A 17995-nucleotide genomic window follows, 5' to 3' on the forward strand; every position below is an offset into this window, starting at 1 on the left:
TATTTGAGGTTGCTGTCATCACGCTGAATCACACTAAATGTTTTTTGATGCTATAAAAAGCTGGTGTGAGAAAATGTTCGAGACATGAGCTCTGCCAGTCATTGAATCAGGCGGGTGTTTGGGCGGGAACTTGATACCCCACCGCAACCCACGCCAAGATGGCAGCGCTACTGGCAGCCTGTCATTTTTGTAACAGCGGGAGGATGATTCGGTCAAAATTAAAACTATCCAACCACTCTTCTGCGTTTCTTTAACAGCATTCAGTAATAAATACAAACAGTCTGCCGTTTTTAGAACCATCTTGATTTATTGCAACATTTTTCTGAAGAGTTTCTGGGAATTAAAACAATGAAACAACAAAAACATTACAACCCCCCCCCCCCCACCCGAAGAAGAAAAGAGGCTCACACAGTCCAACGTAGACGCCATCGAAAAACGAATCATTAAATAGAAAGCATCGGTATAAATCAGTGCTCAATCGTTCGAGTCTTGACAGAATGGAAAAGACGTGTCTTCAAGTTGGTCACGATGGAGAGTCGTCAGCGAAAAAAAAAAAAAATCCCTCTGAACCAGCGATTTCAGACTTAAAATAAAAGAAAGCAAAAGAAAAATACAACTCGTTTACTTCTAAAAGTCCAAGTAAAGTGGAGTTTTATCTGCAGCAGGAACAAGTCAGAACACTTAATCTCAACAGTGTTTAACTTTTTTTTTTGTACAAATTATGATTTGGATTTAAAGAGAGATCAATCTTGACTGACATGGCAAGATAAATATAGACCTGACCAGTGTTTCTATTAGAGTTCTGACTGAGAGAGAGTTTATGGTCGCCTGTGTTTCCTGGTGGTTGGACGTTGGCTTCACAGAAAGCGGTTAATGTCTCCGAACGTTTCGGGACTGGACTGTTGTTTGTGCGAGTTGTCGGTGGCAGTGGGCGAGTCTGTGTGTGTGAAGATTATCTGCCTTCCTCTCCGTCTGGCTCGGGATCCTGCAGGGAGAAAAAAATAAGAGAGAAAGAAAGAAAGAAAGACAGATAAAGAACCTGTGAGGGATTTTCACCGCGTGCTATCAGCGGCTCAGGAGAGGCCAGGACGACGAGGAGAAGGCCGGGTCACCGCGTTCACCGTGAGGAAATATCGGCTGTGATTGATCCATCACCCGTTTTCTCCACGCACTTATCTCTCTCTTGACCTTTTCCCATTTCTGCCTCTCTCTGTGTCTTGATCTTCTTCTCAGCCTGACACTTTTTTTTTTTTTCCTGTTTATTTCCATCTCAAAGACTCGAGTTTTAGTCACACAAGCACTTCTGTTCGGGCTTCAGGTTAACCATCAGTGGATGGAGGCGCGGAGCTGCGGTCGTTGCTGGTTAAGTGATGTTACACTGAAGTAAAAGTAAAAGTGAGAGAGATCAGAGAGAAGCTAATAAAATGAAGAAGAGGACTTTGCATTGAAAAAAAACCATAAATAAATAAACTCCTCTCTCACGCGTTACTTTTTATCTATGTCATCGTTCGGGCTGGACCTCGTTATGATCTATTAATGCTACAACAAAGAATAATTCATGAGACGAGCTTACACAGACTCAGGTCCGTTAATTAATTATAGTAATAAATATTTCCCAGTTTGTTGGTGAAGGACTTGACTGGCCTGCACGGAGCCCTAACCTCAACTCCGTTCAACATATTTGGGACCAACCAACATGTTGGACCCAACAAAATCTCTGCAGCGAGGTTTCAAACACTTGGCGGCATCAAGCCTGTGAGTGAGTTTATACAGTCACCTTTCTGTTGAGGTGCCACTGATCCAGGAGTTAATCACTGCAGCCCTCTGATTGGCCAGACGGAACAACCAGTCGTCTCGTCCTCAGCTCTGAAGTGTGATTCCACTTCCTGCTTTTGCAGCAGGCTTCTGTCTTGCTACCTGCAGCCTTTCATTAATTTCTTCGCTGTAATAAACTGCTACACGTGTGTTGTTAAGAGTAATAGAGCTTTTCTTTCTTAGAAATGCAGCTTTAGTCTGAACTGCTTTTAAGAAACCAAAATATTCCTTCAGCTTGTTGCTGTCAGGGTTTCAATGGGGCCTAAATATTAGTAAAGATTCCGCGAATCAGTCTGCTGAAGTATAAAAATATGATGGCTGTTATTTTTTGTAATTTTTGCGCCAACTGCCTGAACGTTATCGTTATGTTTTCTTCTGTAAGTCAGTGTTGATATGTTGAAGCACAGTGAACTCAACCAATGGGACACTTTGAGGGGTTAATTAATGTCTCAGGTACATGCAGTGTACGAATGTGTTTTTGTTTTCCTTCTGCATTGCATTGTGGGACAAAGAGTGTCGATCAAAGGTCAGACGGCTGTGGTCAGCTGCTGCTGAGTTATTTTGTCACTTTCCCGACGTGAACACTCTGAACCTGCTCAGAAACATCACGTAGTATCACAGAAACGTCTACGTAACCCAACGTCAAACCAGCTTCTTCTTCTCCTCTCTCTGGTTCATCTCCTACACAACTCACCCACATTGTTTCGGGCAGGGCGGAGCAGCGCTTCACTGTGTTTGGATTTCATGTTTTGTTTTTTTTTTTTTGCGTCCCGCTGAGAAAGTCACAGCACAGACTGCCCCTCAACGCTCACACACACTTTCTGCAAACACACACACTTTCATAGAGTATAAATATAGAGCCTGACTCAACCTCTCCAGCCCACACACACACACACACACACACACACACACACACACACACACACAGACGCATCAACACACACAGCCGCTTGACCTAAACAGAGAGCGTGCAGCACACACTGACCCCCAGTGGTGAGCTGCCGCCACTGCAGCCTCATCAGTCATTACAAGGAAAATCTCAGCATTTTATTAACACCGTTAATTTTAGGGACTTATTGAACGACTGAAACACATGTAGGCTTCCGATTTTGGTCCAATTTGTCCTGGTTTTTATGCAGTTTGTGTTTTTAATCGTGGTCACAGAAAAATACTTTTTCCAACTTCATGACTTAAAGCTTTGAGAGATGTTATTATCATGCAGAGAATCATTTAGAAAATCAAGTTTGCGCTGACTGAATGTATTCAAATAAATGGACAAAAAACTTCATAAACTTGATTTCCATCGGCTCAAACTAAATTACTCAGAATCTGCCATCACATTATGCTGCGGGGTTGAGGCACAAATAAAACAACGCCACAGGATTAAGATTTCGGCTGCCGCCCCAATTCAGTGCAGGTCAACATTTTCAATTCATTTCTTCTCAAAGCTTTTTAAAAATCCAGCAGCGTCTCCTGTTGCACACTAATAGTTGTCAGCTTTTACTCCAGGCGATCTGGAAAATGAGAAAATTAGGATAAAATTGGTTATTGTGCTCATAATAATGTTAAGCTGAGTATTTTAGTTTCCTCTGTTTAAGATTATCTGATACTTGATGATTTGATGTGTTTGCATCACTGTTTAATTTTTTTGTCTTTGATTGATTCTTGTGTCTTTTGAGAGATGTTACAGGAAGAGATAAACTTTAAGTGAAATATACAGACGTAGAAATGAAGTCGGTGTTCCTGTTTTCAGCTCCACGTGTCGGCTCATTGTTTTGAGTAATAAAGTCAAAGTGACTCAGATCTGAGAACTAGAAACTAGAAGAGATAAATCTCTCATGACAAAGGCTCTGACTGTAAAAATGTCGACACACTCGTCTGAGTTGCTTTCGCCGAGCAGCAGTGAGTGTTTTGTCACGTTATTGAAGCCCCGAGTTTTGAGTGCAAGACCGCAAACAAGGTACCGAGAGACTGCTGGAGAGTTTGTGGGGATGAAACACCTCTTCTGCATGTTTTTAGCAAAATAACAGAGATATATTTTAACTTACTGTAAATATTCTTCTGGAAACACAAAGTAAAAGTCACTGCTCTTTTTTCCAACAGTTTTAAGACTTTATCATGTCTTATATTCATGAACAGAAGGACTTTCTAGGATCTTTTTGTTCTCACGCCACCAGAATTCAACATACAAGCTTGTTTCGCTCTCATGTTTATAGACAAAACTGTGAACACACGGCTCTAAATACTTCTAAAACTCATGTTAGCTACAGCAAACTGCTTAATCTGGTACGGCAACTAACACCTTCTCCATTAATCCATTCATTGTTTTGTCTGTTAAATGTCCCGAAATTGTGAAAAATCCAGCCCAAGTTGATCTGTTTTGGTAACTTTCATCCCACGAACAGTCCAAACCCCAAAGATCCTCAATCTTCTGCCACATTTATCCTGACGGATAAATATTATAAATATCAAATATTTGGCATGTTAATTTGGAAAAATTAATTTAATCACTTACAATTATGAAAATATTTACCAGTTATTCGTTGCCTGAGATGTCTAACATACAACAAAAACTACAACTACAACCATAAAATGCCACCGACACACGGATGCAGTTCACCTGTAGCTCCTCCGCAGCAGCACAAAAGCTTCATTTGTATACACTGACCCACATTTGTAGGGTTAAACAAATTTGCATCATTCACAGGGACCCGGTGACTCAGTTTGAAAAGCCCAACTTTCATTTTGCTTTCACATCACACTTTGATTCTGATTTGAATTTTTGTCTTTGGACCCTTTATTCCCGACTACGTCCGCGCTGCACGACAGTCACAAGAGTTGTTGTGACAGGAGGTCGGTGTGGAACGTTTGGTGTGTTCAAATAAGACTTTCAAAATACCTGCTGACTCGACGCAGGCAAATGAAATACAGCAGCACATCCGGGAATAACACTAGTGTTAAGTTAATATGTTCTGATGTCCGTTACTTAACCAAGAACAAGAAATTCAACATGTTTTTCTCCTGTTTATGTCTAAAATTCTTTTCATTCGAGCCCAAATTTCTCTTTTTGGACAGCTGCAAAGACAGACAACGTTTTTTTAACATTTGTTTAATACTTTATAACTAAGATTTGATTTTTTTATGTATGGTTCATAAGACATTTAACAGAAATTTAGACCGCTGTGGGGTACAGCTGGCCTGAAACATAAATAAAGGTCCTATATAGCACAACACATGAGAAATTTATTAAAATATTTACTAATTCACTGTAAAATAACGACGCTTTATGATAATTTGCAAGCTCAGTTTGTAGCCAAGGGAAGGGAAGGATGTGCTTCTTAAAGTTTGTGTTTTAAAGGAACAGAAATGACACCCCAAAACAATGAGGAGGAGGATATTCTGGGGTGTTCATACGACTGGTGGTCACCTACATGTTAATCCTTGGTGACCCATCGTAGTTCGCTCTTGACGTTCTGCAGCTCTGATAGGTTGACAGCAGGGCCGGGCAGCTTCACCGCGCCCGGCAACGCCTTCTTCTCCTCCGGCGTCTGGGCTGCAGCACACGGCTGAACCGGTGACTGAGCCTGAAAATAACAATAATACGAACAGAGGTAGAACCTGTGTGCGAGCCACGTGGGGATTAGTCTTCTTTGACCATGTGAAAAATGTTTTTAAGTTAATCAAAAGTAATTTTAGCAACATAAAGTTCCTCCCCACTAAGCAGCTAGCTACAACTGCTACACATTCAGTCAGATTGGAGTCAAAAGTGGCCTAAATCTGACTTTGTGACATTTGTTTTACCCTAATAAAATATAATTATGCCGTAAAATTGTATAATTATTGAGTAAATTCGAGTTTTGGAAACAACAAAACAAAGCGACGACGCATACGGCTAACAAACACAAAGCTAGCTGGTCAGATAGCCACAACTAGCCTTTGTTAAACTATATTTTCCCGCTCTTTTCTACCAGTTTACTTCAGTTGAAAAATCAGTTTCTATCATCCAACAGTTTAGTTATGAAGCTAATCATCCCATGTGAATTATGAATGAGGAGTAGGTCTAGATAAACGATGTTAACCATGATGTAGAACAAAAAAGCAAAGAGCAGCTAAGCTAAATTTAGCGAGCTAGTTAAACTAGCTAATCAATCACTACTCTTTCGTGGGGCAGTATCATTCCTTCAGAAGAGCAGCTAGCATGACTTCGTCCAAAGTTTTAATATTTTATATTAAAATTTTATATCAATATTTCATTTTAATAAGCACCTTTTAAAAACTCTGTAATTAATGTGTCATACTTGTTCGTTTGATCCGTACATGACACGTTTTAAACACTGGACTTAGCCAAGTTAGCCGCCTCCACCTGCTTCCCGGCTCTATGCTAAGCTACGCTAATAGGTGCTATGAGTAGAAGTGCTTGTTTGTTTGTGTCTTACCTCTTCTGTTTCTACTGTCTCCTCTCTCCTCTTGACAGGATGTCCCGCCCCTGGACGCAGAGCTCCCATCGGGATGTTCAAATTAGCCTGACGGACAGTGAGAACAGCCAATCAGATACTTTCAACACTCACAACAAATTAAGTTTCCTCTCTCTGTGTCTCTACACGTGTGTGTGTGTGTGTGTGTGTGAGTGTGCGGTTGTTAGTATCGACTCATGTTTCCTCAAAAACCCCTTGTTTTGATTATGACCTCTACTTCCTGGTTGTCTCCACTTCCCTGAAAGAGCGGTGTGTCTTTATGAAAATTGGGACGCACACACACACACACACACACACACACACACACACACACACACACACACACACACGGAGCTCAGAGATCTGCCTGCTAACTCGATGTTCTACCGCTGCCTGCCCTCCGACGTCCTGTCACTTTGGATTTGATGTGTTTTTGCATTGTACCGTACTGTAATGTATTGTATATATGCTCATATTGTACAGCTGTACAGAGAGGGAGTGTGGTGTGTGTGTCACAGAAGATCGGTTTTATTTATTTTATTTATTTCCCCCCGCAGACGAAGTGTTAAAGACGGGGCGAGATGTGTTTCTGGGAGAAAAATCGCCTCATTCGCAGCATGTTTGCTCCGATTTTGTATCACTGTACTGTTGCTTTGGCTGGAGATTGTTGTTTACCGTCTTATGCTTGGCGTGCTGTTAGCAATCATCTTCTGACATTCCACCCAAAGGTTAAAGGAATATTTCACTATCAATTGAAAATTCAATCATTGTTTGACATTTCAGGGAACAGGCTAACTCGCTTTAGTGTCGTTAAGATGAAAAAAACTGATACCGCTCTCATAGCTGTCTGTTAAAGGGGCGTTGTGTGGTTTTGTAGAAGAAATTCAACCTCAGAATTTGAGGTAAAAATATTTATTTCTTCCATAAATTAATAAACAAGGAAAATAAGGCCCCAGAACAACCCAGTTTGAAGCTAGAAAAATGGCAGCGTCCGCCACATAGAGACAAATTAAAGCAGTACGAAACTGTTTTGTCCATCCGAGGTTTTATGAAATCCTACTTGTGCGTTTAATCAGACAAAACCAGGCGAGCTGAACTCTTCCTATGACTCTGTTCAAAGTCGATTTACAGAAAAAGACACGCACACTGAAACAGCCCCTGAACACCACATGAGCCGTGATTAAAGGGCCATACCGGTGTTTCTGCAAGCTTTAGTTATTCTACAGTGTTGCACTATAAAGTCTGGGAAAATATGCTACTGTAAATGTTAAAGGGCTCTGTGGAACATTGTTAGCTGCTGTCGCTAACGGAGAGAGAGGCTCTAGGACGAGGTGTCACATCCAAAAAAAATCCAGCAGCTCTAAACAACTTAAACAAATTGTCCACAGGCGACTAAGAGAGAGAGAGACGGGGGAAGGTCTCATTCTTTCACGTTACATAACAATCCGCCCACATATGGCTGATAAAGGACGTGATAAAGGAGTACAAATGGTTACAGAGAGCCCCTTTAAATGCAAAGTAAAACTGGAAGATCGTGTGACTCTGACGAGAATGTTTGCAGACTCGATGGATAACTCATTCAGAGTCTGACATGAATGGAAACAAATGGATGAAACGGTGGAAAAATCGACTTTTAAATGTCTCAAGCAGCTATAAAGTCTACATAATCTTCTCCAAACAGCCCGTGCAGCACAAACATCCGCACGGAGGGCCTAAAATGTACTTATTTATCATCTTTACGCTTTCCAATGCTAAAGCAAACTAATATTTTAGCGATATAATAACATAATATAAGGATAATAAAACCCTGCTTTCCTACACTGGCAGCACAAAGTATGCAGCCGGAGCAATATGACTGACAGATTTGCATTAGAGATGTAAATATTGGACCCATACAGGAAACATTTGGACTCAAAATGCTTCAATTGTGCTGCACAAGCTGTTCGGAGACATTTGTATTAGATTTTTGGAGCTATAACAGAAGGAGATGGAGCAACAGGGTGCGACTGGTTGTACGTTGAAGGTGAACTTATTCTTTAAAGCTTGATAAGGACGGAAGACTAAAAACTTCACGGTCAGCAGGGTCTCCTGATCACTTTTATGTCTGAGACGTGAGACTCCGAACACCTTCGATCATTAACCGTGTTGGTTTGGTCCATTACAGCAGCGACACTATCCGGTTTGTGGTTTTCATATTTTATAGTTGTTGGGTATAAAACACAACGTCCTGTATCATGGGAGCGATTATCCTCTGTGGCCAGAAACAGATCATTTGTTTTTAAAGGTCCATGTTGGTGTTTGTGCAAAATGTAACCACAAGTCAGAAAGTCAGTTTTTAATTAGTTTCCTACTCTCCAGACATGCATTTCTTGAAAAATGTAATATTCATGTTTAATGTCCCTTATCAGCACCTGTACTTCCACCCACTAGAGCTAATGTTGTACTCTCCTGCCTCACAAAGCCAAAATTAAGTAAATACACGTCATTTAAAAGGGAGTAAAGAGTAGAATCTGACTCTCACATTACAAAATACTGATATCATTCCTGGTGTGTAGTTTCATATCTGTATAATAAGCATGTACATATTGTCCAATTGTTGCTGCGTGGTGCACTTCATGATGCTGTTACGAACACAGCAGCATCCAGTATTTGAACATCAGCCAGCTCCTGATACAATCAGTGTGGAAAACCCACAAAACCAAAACTTCCTCATACCTAAATGACATAATACAGAAAGGAACAGGAAGACCAGTGACAGGCGAACCGGACCTTCATAATTCTGTGGTTAAGATTGTAAAATTGCAGTTTGTTTAAGTTTAGGGCCAAAATAAAATAAAAAATAACTTGTAAAATGTAAAAATAGATATGCTAACATCAGTTACGTTGTGTCCCTGATTTACTATAACTTAAATATGTAATTTCAAGTTCATGTTAAGTTCTGGTTTCACACATGACTCAAACATTCACCCTGACCTCCCCAATATAGAGACACTTTTTAATGCTTTGTCACCTGACTTCCTCCTTTGCTCCCGTCATAATTACTTCAACCACAACAGGTCGCTGCCCAACAGGAAACTTAAAAATGGGTCGTTATAATCTCCTTGCTTGATGGAAACAGCTGTTAAAAATGTTAATGTTAATAATTGTATTTTGCAGCTACATTAAACACAGACAGGGAGGGTTTACTTTTACTTTGTAGTGATTAAATGGAGGTCTACAGCTGTCTGGATGATAAAAACTCAACTTAACCAAGCAACACATTCTGACACCTAAATGACAGAACAGGTCGATCGCCAGTGATTTCCAAAACAAGACACCTTTTGGCGAAACGCTTGAAGTTGGCTCAGGTTTAGGCAAAACATGAAAGTGGTTAGGTTTAGAAAAACAATGTGGTTGGTGTTAAAATAACTACTGTATTTACTGTATTTACATATGTGATGTAACTTCCCTACACACCATTGATTTTTGGTCACACTGAACACCGCCTTCTCCCTATGTGGACATGTTTATATTACTTCACACGACTTCCTGCTTTGCTGCTACAATAACTACTGCAGCCACTAGAGGTCGCTGCCTAACAAGAAACATAACTTTGGGTCGTAACAAGCTGCTTTCACAGTCAACCTGTATGATTGTTTGTGTGATGAAGACGGCCTGTGAGACAGAAAACGTGGAACAAATACAAATTGGCCTGCTGACGTGAAACTTATGAGTTTTTTTTAAAAATGAAAATGTAGATTATTTACGATGTATAGCCGCGCTGCTGCTGTTTGTTTGTGATAATTTAAAGTGCTGACGCCATGTTGAGACGGGGAGACGAAATGGAGAACCTCACGTTTGTACTGTACTGGTGTTTTAAAACAAACTCCTCCGTCCAGATGCCTATCCCATGGTTAGACATGACAATGAGCACAATGAAGAAGAGACGATGGAGGAAAAAACCCTCTCTGACATGCACTCACGAAGCCATTATACCTGAAACACACACACACACACAGTGATACAGACGACTCCTCATCCTTTGCCTCGCTACAACTCTGCACTAACAAACGCCTTGATACTGTATATGCACAGTCTGTATCTGCCTTTGCCAATAAATACTTAAATGTGGAAACACCTGTCGTCTGTAGTCTGGAGTTATTCTTGTTTATGTGGCTGTCCGGGTTGGAAATCAAACTCCTGGCAGCGTTACTGTCGCAGCAGTACAGTCACAAAACTTCAACCTGATGTTTTTAAAGGAGTCAAATAAAGTTTAAAGCTTTTTTTCTTTTACCTGAAGGGCCTTAACGTTGGACGAAGGCTTGGACATAATCCCCCCGGTGAGTCCACTGACCTGCAGGAAGCACAGATCACACACATTCAGCTGTGTGTAGTTCAGTGTGTGTGTGTGTGTGTGTGTGTGTGCACATTGGGGGCACTGGGACTCTGTTTCTGTGGTTTTGCAGGCCCGGGGTAGCATTTCAGTTGCTTAGCGACTCGCACAGAGAAGAAGCAGGTAGAGGAACTGTGCTCTGAATCATTCATGAGAGGGAGGCAGAGAGATGGTCCAGCCTGGACCGTCAAAATAAAAGCACCCTTAATTTGCAGCAAAGTGTGTGAAGCTGGAAGGAAATGTGAATTAAGACCAGTGATTCCACCTTAAGACCAGAACCTTTAAAAGCTGGGTCACAAATATATAGTTTGATTTAACAATATAAAGGCTCAGTCACCAAACAGAACGTCAACAACATCTTTGTTAGAGGAGTGCGGTATACATTTTATTTAGTTATTTGAAGGGGCTGTTTGTTAGAAAAATAGATTTTTGAGTGTCATTTTTTGATATTTTTAAATTAAATTATGTATTTGTTTATGGGATCTGTTGACAATAAGAAAAATATCACCCCGGGCTCGAGAAACGATATTCGCATTCAACTCATTTGTTACAGAAAATGTGTTTTGAAGGAAATGCAAATGAGTTCGTTTTTAACTCAATATAATGAGGAGACGCTGTTAAATAATGTATTGTTTGTGGTGAAAAATGTTCACATTGAGCTCAACTTGAGTCGAATTATGATCTGTACGTCATAAACACACCCTCTGTCCTCAGCACCTTGATTCTGGTTAAAAACAAACAACTTTTAAAAGGAAATAAATGGAAGAAACTTCTGGCAGAGCCACGGGGAGCGATTACACGAGTCACTACAACCCAATTAGATTAACAAAAAAAAAAAAAAAAAACATAATTTCTAGAGGAGACAGATATAAGAAGATATAAATGTTGTCATGTGAATGTCTGACTCTTCACATGGGACATAAAACTTCGTGTTATCACAAAATGTGACCATCAAGAGCGTATTTAAGACCGATGCTACAACATGCTTGTTTTAAAAAGGGTCTGAAGGGGATATTAAAAGGTCAGCCAGAGACAGTGTTTCATTTTTTCCCTGGTAACATTCGAATTAAACTGAAATATATGATAGCTGACCACATCTCACTCAAATCTCCTGTCTGTTCCCCTTAATATCTTGTCCTCATGTCGTCTTTCACCAATTCAGTGATGTTTTTTACAACTACAAATGTTTTACTTCAGCATTTCACATGATCATTTTCTGATAAAATTAACTTCAAGGTTGGTTTTCAAAGTTTCTTCTGCAAAATCAAAGGTTCCTGGCTACATGTGAAGCCTGATTTTGTCCTCCTCTGTCTGAATTTAACAACCAGTTGTTCCAAAAATGATAAACAACGGTGAGTAGAATCTCTGCTGTGTTTCTGATGTCTGTATTCTGTGGGTTTCTCCTCGTTTCATCTCAGCCTCTTGTGTTTTATTTTTCGACTTCCTCTGTCCCCTTTTGCCGTTTCGCAGATCAACACTGACCCAAGTGGTTTGCTAATCGTAGAAGTTTCCATGGCCTATTTATCTTATCTACGAGTGGCTCAGAGTGGAGGAGACCAGAGAGTGAGTCCCCGGCCCTCCGCCTGCTGCTGCTGCTGCCGCCGCCATCGATGGCAGCGCTTACGCACCGTTTCCAGGGTGCTGTTTGTGCAACAACACACAGTGAGAGCTCTGCTGTCCTTGACATAAGAGCAAAAGCCTGGACACCCTAAAATACACACACACACACACACACACACACACACACACACACACACACACACACACACACACACACACAGGCTCATGCTTACACTGGGGAGATGATATTTATGTTGGCCACGAGAAGCAGCTGCCCTCTGACGCCACACTTGCAAAGCCTGACGAGCCCTTTCAGTTTCACACATTCTGTATGAGCTCGCGCACACACACACACACACACACACACACACACACACACACACACACACACACACACACACACACACACACACTCTGTACCTCAAAGGGCCTTTTTGTATGGTGTCTGCGCTGAATGTTTTGATGTTTCAAGATTTGAATTATTTAAAGCATGAGGAATTATTGTACCTGTGATTATGGTCCTGTGTGTGTGTGTGTGTGTGTGTGTGTGTGTGTGTGTTAATTATTACTGTACTTCTGACACAGGGCTGTTTAGAGAGCTGCAGCTGCATGTACAGTAGCTTGAATCTAAAACAAATAGGCAGCTGTCAGCTCAGAATATCTCATAATCTGTTGGAGGGATTGCATTTAAATTTAGTTTTTACACAGATGGCACTCAGAGGATGAAACCTACTGACTTTGATCTTTTCTCTGGCGCCACCATGAGGTTGATATTTTTGGTTCGGAGTGAAACATCTTGACTTAAAGCTGCTCTGATATATTTTCTTATAAATATCAGTGTTAGATAGCCAACTTTATCCAACCAGGACGGGAAATTAGCTAAAACAACAACAACGCAAGCTTTAAATTTTTATCCAGCAACATTATTCAGTCAATGTTTCGATGTGTTTTGGTAAACTAAAAACAATTAGCCTCAGCTGTAGCCTAGTAGTTGGTGTTATTGTTAAAACGTGCATGTTAGCATGCTAACAGGCTAAAAAATGGTTGTAAAAATGTAATATATTCTGCTAAACATTAGCATGTTCACATGCTAGCATCTATTTTCAGCACAGCTTCTCATAGCAGCTAACAAGGGTAATTGTATAGCCAAGGCCTTATAACCTTTTTTTCTGTCTTGCCAAATTTAGATGACAATATTGATACAACTCTTAAGTATGAGAATACAGCCAGCAGACGATTAGCTTAGCTTAGCTTAGCATAAAGAATGGAAAGAGCGGGAAACAGCTGGCACTGTATTAACATGTTTTATCTCCTTAGTTTAGTCTGAAAACAAGTTGTGGTTTTATAAATGTATATCCTGGAAGCCAAGCATTGCCACAGTGTGCTATGCTAGGCTAACAATATCCTTAAATATTTACTCTTCAGGAACCAGTGAGCGCTGGGACTGAGTCCCACAGACAAGAGAAGGACATACAGAAGTACCGGCCAACTTTAAGAATTAAAGTTACTTTTTGTACAAAGAGGAATAAAACTACAGTAATGCTTCAAGATACCTGCTATTAAAAACACACCTACGCAAACATAAATCAGACGTAACGTACCTGTTGTTGACGCGCTTCTGTTTATCGCCTACTGCTCGGATCTAAGCACAATTCGACGTCTCTTTTTGGTTCACTTAAACTTTCTATTCATCTGTCACACACTTGTTTCCCTCACGACTGTCCATCTCTTTTCTTTTTCTTTCTCTTTCCACTCTCCTCTCCGCCCTCTTTCTTTCTCTCTCTCACGCCTCGTAAGTGGTAGAAGGATTCCTCTCATATCTGGGATTTGTTCTCACTATAAATAGAAGAGTGATACACAGAAGGGACCTGCTTTCTATCCACACACACTCTCACACACACTCTTATAGAAGCACATGGACACACACACACACACACACACACACACACACACACACACACACACACACACACACACACAGTGACGGACCAAAACATTGTCAAACAGCAGCACCTTTTAAAGATTTTTACACTAGAAATACAGCAAAATGTTATTACTAAAATAACTGCAAGACCAAACCTCATTCCAAAAATACAACATTTAATCATGTAACACAAAAGTGTCTGCACGTATTATATTGACAAATGTCTATGATGAAAAGTTTATTATCACATCTTTTCAGCGATAATTACAGTAAAATCTGCAAGTGAGTGAAATTATTTCCTCAGCACCAAACTTCATTCAAAATTCTGCACATTTAAGCAAGAAGCAGTCCAGCTCAAAACAGTCTGCTTATATTGTATTCACAAATATTTATAATGAAGAGTGGTCCCTTATTTAAAATATTGCTTTAAGGTTTTTAGGCTATAAAAACAGTAAAATTCTCCAGTAAAGAAAATAACTCACATGCAAGACCAAACCTCATTCAGAAAATTGAGCATTTAAGAGTGACCCACTCAAACACAAACCTATCTGCTCAGATGATATTCACAAACATTAATAATGATAAGTATGTTCCCTGATTTCAACATCTTCATAAAGGTTTTTAGGCTAAAATTACATTTAAATGTTAGAGAAAATGATTTACCTACAGCACCAAACTTCATTCAAAAAATTGTCCATTTAAGCCTGAAACACTCTACACACTCTCATGCTGTAATCTGTCTAAATATATGATAATAACAAGTATTTATAATGCTAAGGACAGTCCCTGATTTAAATATATTTTAAGGTTTGTCAGCTTTAATTAAAGTAAGATGTTGCAGCAAAGTTAATGATTTACCTGCAAGACCAAACTTCATTCAAAAAAATTAACATTTAAGCACAAAACTGTCTGCATGTACAATATCCACAAATGTTTATAATAAGAAGTTTCCTCCTGAATTTCAACATATTATTAAAGTTTTTCATCTATAATTATAATAAAATGTTTCAGCAAAGGAAATAGTTTACCTGCAAGACCAAACTTCATTCAAAAAGTTGAACATTTAAGCATGACTCACTCCAGCTGAAGCCTGCCTACGTATATGACATTCACAGATGTTTAGAACGCCAAATAAGGTCACTTTTGGTGCATCTTCATCAAACTCTGACACTTGAGTCCTCAAAACACTCCTTCTAATCTTAGTCACTAAAATGGCTCTGGCCTATTTCTGCTCTGACACTCACTCAAACTCACACACACCCCCTTACACACACACATACACAGTCGTAAGGCTGGTATATCTACATTTATACGCCGATGCACATCCACAGGCCCTGAGGGGAAGTGTGATCTCTGAGAGTTAAAGGTGTGTGTGTGCATGTGTGTGTGTAAATGTGTGTGTGCTGTCTTACCTCCTGCCGTGCGTGGCTGCTCTGCCCTGCCTGCGCTCTCTCTGAGGTCCTCTTCGGCTACCTGACCTGTTTCCGCTCGTCCTGATTGGCTCGGAGACACATAAAACTCCTCCCATGGCAGAATCCGACCCATCATTAGAGCAGTAGAATGAGTTTTCAGCCTCTCTCTCTCTCTCTCTGTATGTGTGAGTGAGTGTTTCTGTATATAGGTGTGTTTTTATATGCTTCAGCTCACCTTTTCCTCACATGGAGTCGTCCGCCTCAGCTGCTTACAGCAACCAGTCCCACCTGTGAAACTAATTTTACTTTGGGTGCAGGCAGTAAAATGAACAGACACAAACTATGGGGCTTGTTTTATATTTCTGACTATGCAAATACAACCCACAGGCACACACTGGCCTCACCTGTTAGCAAGGGCAGCCCTTTACCTATTACTGATAAACACCTTCATCACCGAGTGTGTTTATTGTGTTTAACAGCATGATGGAGGATGAATATCACGCTGATGTTCTGCAGTACGAAGAGGCCAAACTTCATAGATGTGAAGGCGAGGCTGCATTGAAGTTTAAAGGTAGGTGTGTGTGGGAGATGTTTTTATGTGCACTTCCTCATGATGTACAGATGTGAACTGGCAGTTAATCTATAAGGAAGGATGAGGACAAAGTATAATGAAACACACGTGTAGTCTGTACATTGTACATGATGCCTGGGTACAAACATGGGATGGTAAACACGGCAGAATCTGCCAAAATGGACCCAAAATAAAAGAAAACAAAACAACAACTACAAAAAATGATGTAAAAGTTATGTAAGTTTACAATGTATAGATAATGAAACTACAACACAGAGCAACATCTGTCCCACAATGAGCATTAAATCCATTGAAACTCACACTGGGTTTGAGACCTCTGCTAGATCGAAGTTGGTACGGTCCGATAAAAAGTCAGGTGGCTCCCCGAACAGAGGAGAGAGTAATGTCAAAATCAGAATAAATAATTCAATAACAGAAAAACCTTGAGGAAAAATAATCTTAGTATATATACAATAAGTGCACTCCACCTAAGGAAATGTATATGTATATATATATATATATATTTTTCTCTACTGGTTTCATCCCTGCGTTTAATTGAAAATTCACTTTTAATCTTATTTATTTTGATTTTAAATGGAATCATTCTCATTTTTACACACGTTGTCCATGTTTCTTTCTGTCTTTTCATTTTCTACATAGACTTCCCCTCACTGAGGACATTTTAAACCATTTCTTTTTTACAATCTGTGTTTTTAAGTTTTCATTTTTGGATATCTATAGAATTAAGAAGAGTCAGAAAAGTAGTGAATGAAGTCAGCTGACTGACCAGCGCTCCTTCTGCTGTGTGATGATCATTCAGATGATAGAAGCAGCTTTTCAGTTGGCAGGAAAAGGGGAAAATGACGGCTGTATGTAGATCAGGGCATCTGTCCTGATTGTCTGCACAAGCTGCTCATGTTGTCACAGCACAGCAGCAGAGAACAGACACAAATATTTGACTTTTGTTGTGAGCATTTTCCTGATTGACTGATTTGAGTAACTTGGTTTTGGTGTCTTTCACTTTCAGTGAATCTCCCTTCACATAACTGAAACAAAACATTTATACTGAGAGGCTGGAGGCTCTGAACTGTAGAGATATCGATGTGAGAAACATCCTCAGACAAGGCTTCCCTCCACCACAAGTAGTTTAATGTTCCCTCGGTCACATTTATGGCTTAATGAGTCAGACCGGGAGCTGGTTTCCTTGTTGCGTCTGAGTCAGGCCATCGACATTTATTGGTGTCCATTTACTTTCCTGACCTTTTGGGTAGGAGGAAATCGAATATCCAGACTCACACTTTCATTTTTTATTGCCGCAGCTCATCTAAAGCAGCTCCGCGAGCCGCTATCGATTTTTCAGTGCTCCATTTACGGGGCTGGTGCTGCTTTAATGTTCTCTTTGGAGGTCCTGTCGCAAAGATTTCTTTCTTTCTTATTTCATATATTTGATTCCTACATTTTAACTGTTTCACTCACACTTTGTGTCTCAGATTCTCCTTTTCATTTTAGCATTTTCTTCTTATAGATATTGTTCAAGCATTGTCTTCACAGCTTCACAGGGCCCCTTAAATGCAGTGTAATATAATTTAATTTACCAAACTTGACATTTTAAATGCACACCACAGAGATTTATCTCTCCACAAAGGCATGTAGATCAACTTAGCCTTCTTGAATTTTATATTGGGATTATACCTTGATGATCATGCTTTATATCACATGCATCATGGAGGACAAAATATTGCAGAAGAAGAATCTTCAGCTTTCAAGTCATAGTTATCACATTTCCCATAGCAATTGAACATAGCATACTTGACAGCTCTGGTGCAGCTGAATATGCCTGATTAATAAAATAAACGTGACAATTAGAATTTATATGTATTTAGTGGG

At 40.0% G+C, this 17995-nt stretch overlaps 1 protein-coding gene across 3 annotated transcripts; it reads right to left on the reverse strand.

The window, feature by feature from the left end:
* Positions 1–533: 533 nt before the first annotated feature.
* Positions 534–15623, reverse strand: smpx (small muscle protein X-linked). 3 transcript variants are annotated; one of them, XM_037079738.1, is made up of 5 exons: positions 15538–15623; positions 10543–10602; positions 6252–6338; positions 5247–5399; positions 534–985 (listed from the first exon to the last, which is right to left on the reverse strand). In XM_037079738.1, the coding sequence occupies exons 2-4, from the start codon at positions 10576–10578 to the stop codon at positions 5250–5252; spliced, it is 273 nt and encodes a 90-aa protein (XP_036935633.1). In that variant the 5' UTR covers positions 10579–10602; positions 15538–15623; the 3' UTR covers positions 534–985; positions 5247–5249. The 3 variants fall into 3 exon arrangements, with proteins under 3 accessions (XP_036935633.1, XP_036935634.1, XP_036935632.1); XM_037079739.1 differs by lacking the exon at positions 15538–15623 and adding an exon at positions 15154–15313; XM_037079737.1 differs by lacking the exon at positions 15538–15623 and adding an exon at positions 13803–13986.
* Between the last annotated feature and the right edge of the window lie 2372 nt (positions 15624–17995).

The sequence above is a fragment of the Acanthopagrus latus genome, chromosome 19 (genome assembly GCF_904848185.1).
Source record: "Acanthopagrus latus isolate v.2019 chromosome 19, fAcaLat1.1, whole genome shotgun sequence".
In the NCBI taxonomy this organism is placed as follows: domain Eukaryota; kingdom Metazoa; phylum Chordata; class Actinopteri; order Spariformes; family Sparidae; genus Acanthopagrus; species Acanthopagrus latus.

Excerpts from the sequence above, each read along its gene's own strand:
- smpx (XM_037079738.1), bottom strand. The coding sequence starts at position 10,578 with ATGTCCAAGCCTTCGTCCAACGTTAAGGCCCTTCAG. Across the intron at positions 6,339-10,542 it reads CCAACGTTAAGGCCCTTCAG|GCTAATTTGAACATCCCGAT; the intron begins GTAAAAGAAAAA and ends ACTGTCCGTCAG. Across the intron at positions 5,400-6,251 it reads AGACAGTAGAAACAGAAGAG|GCTCAGTCACCGGTTCAGCC; the intron begins GTAAGACACAAA and ends TGTTATTTTCAG.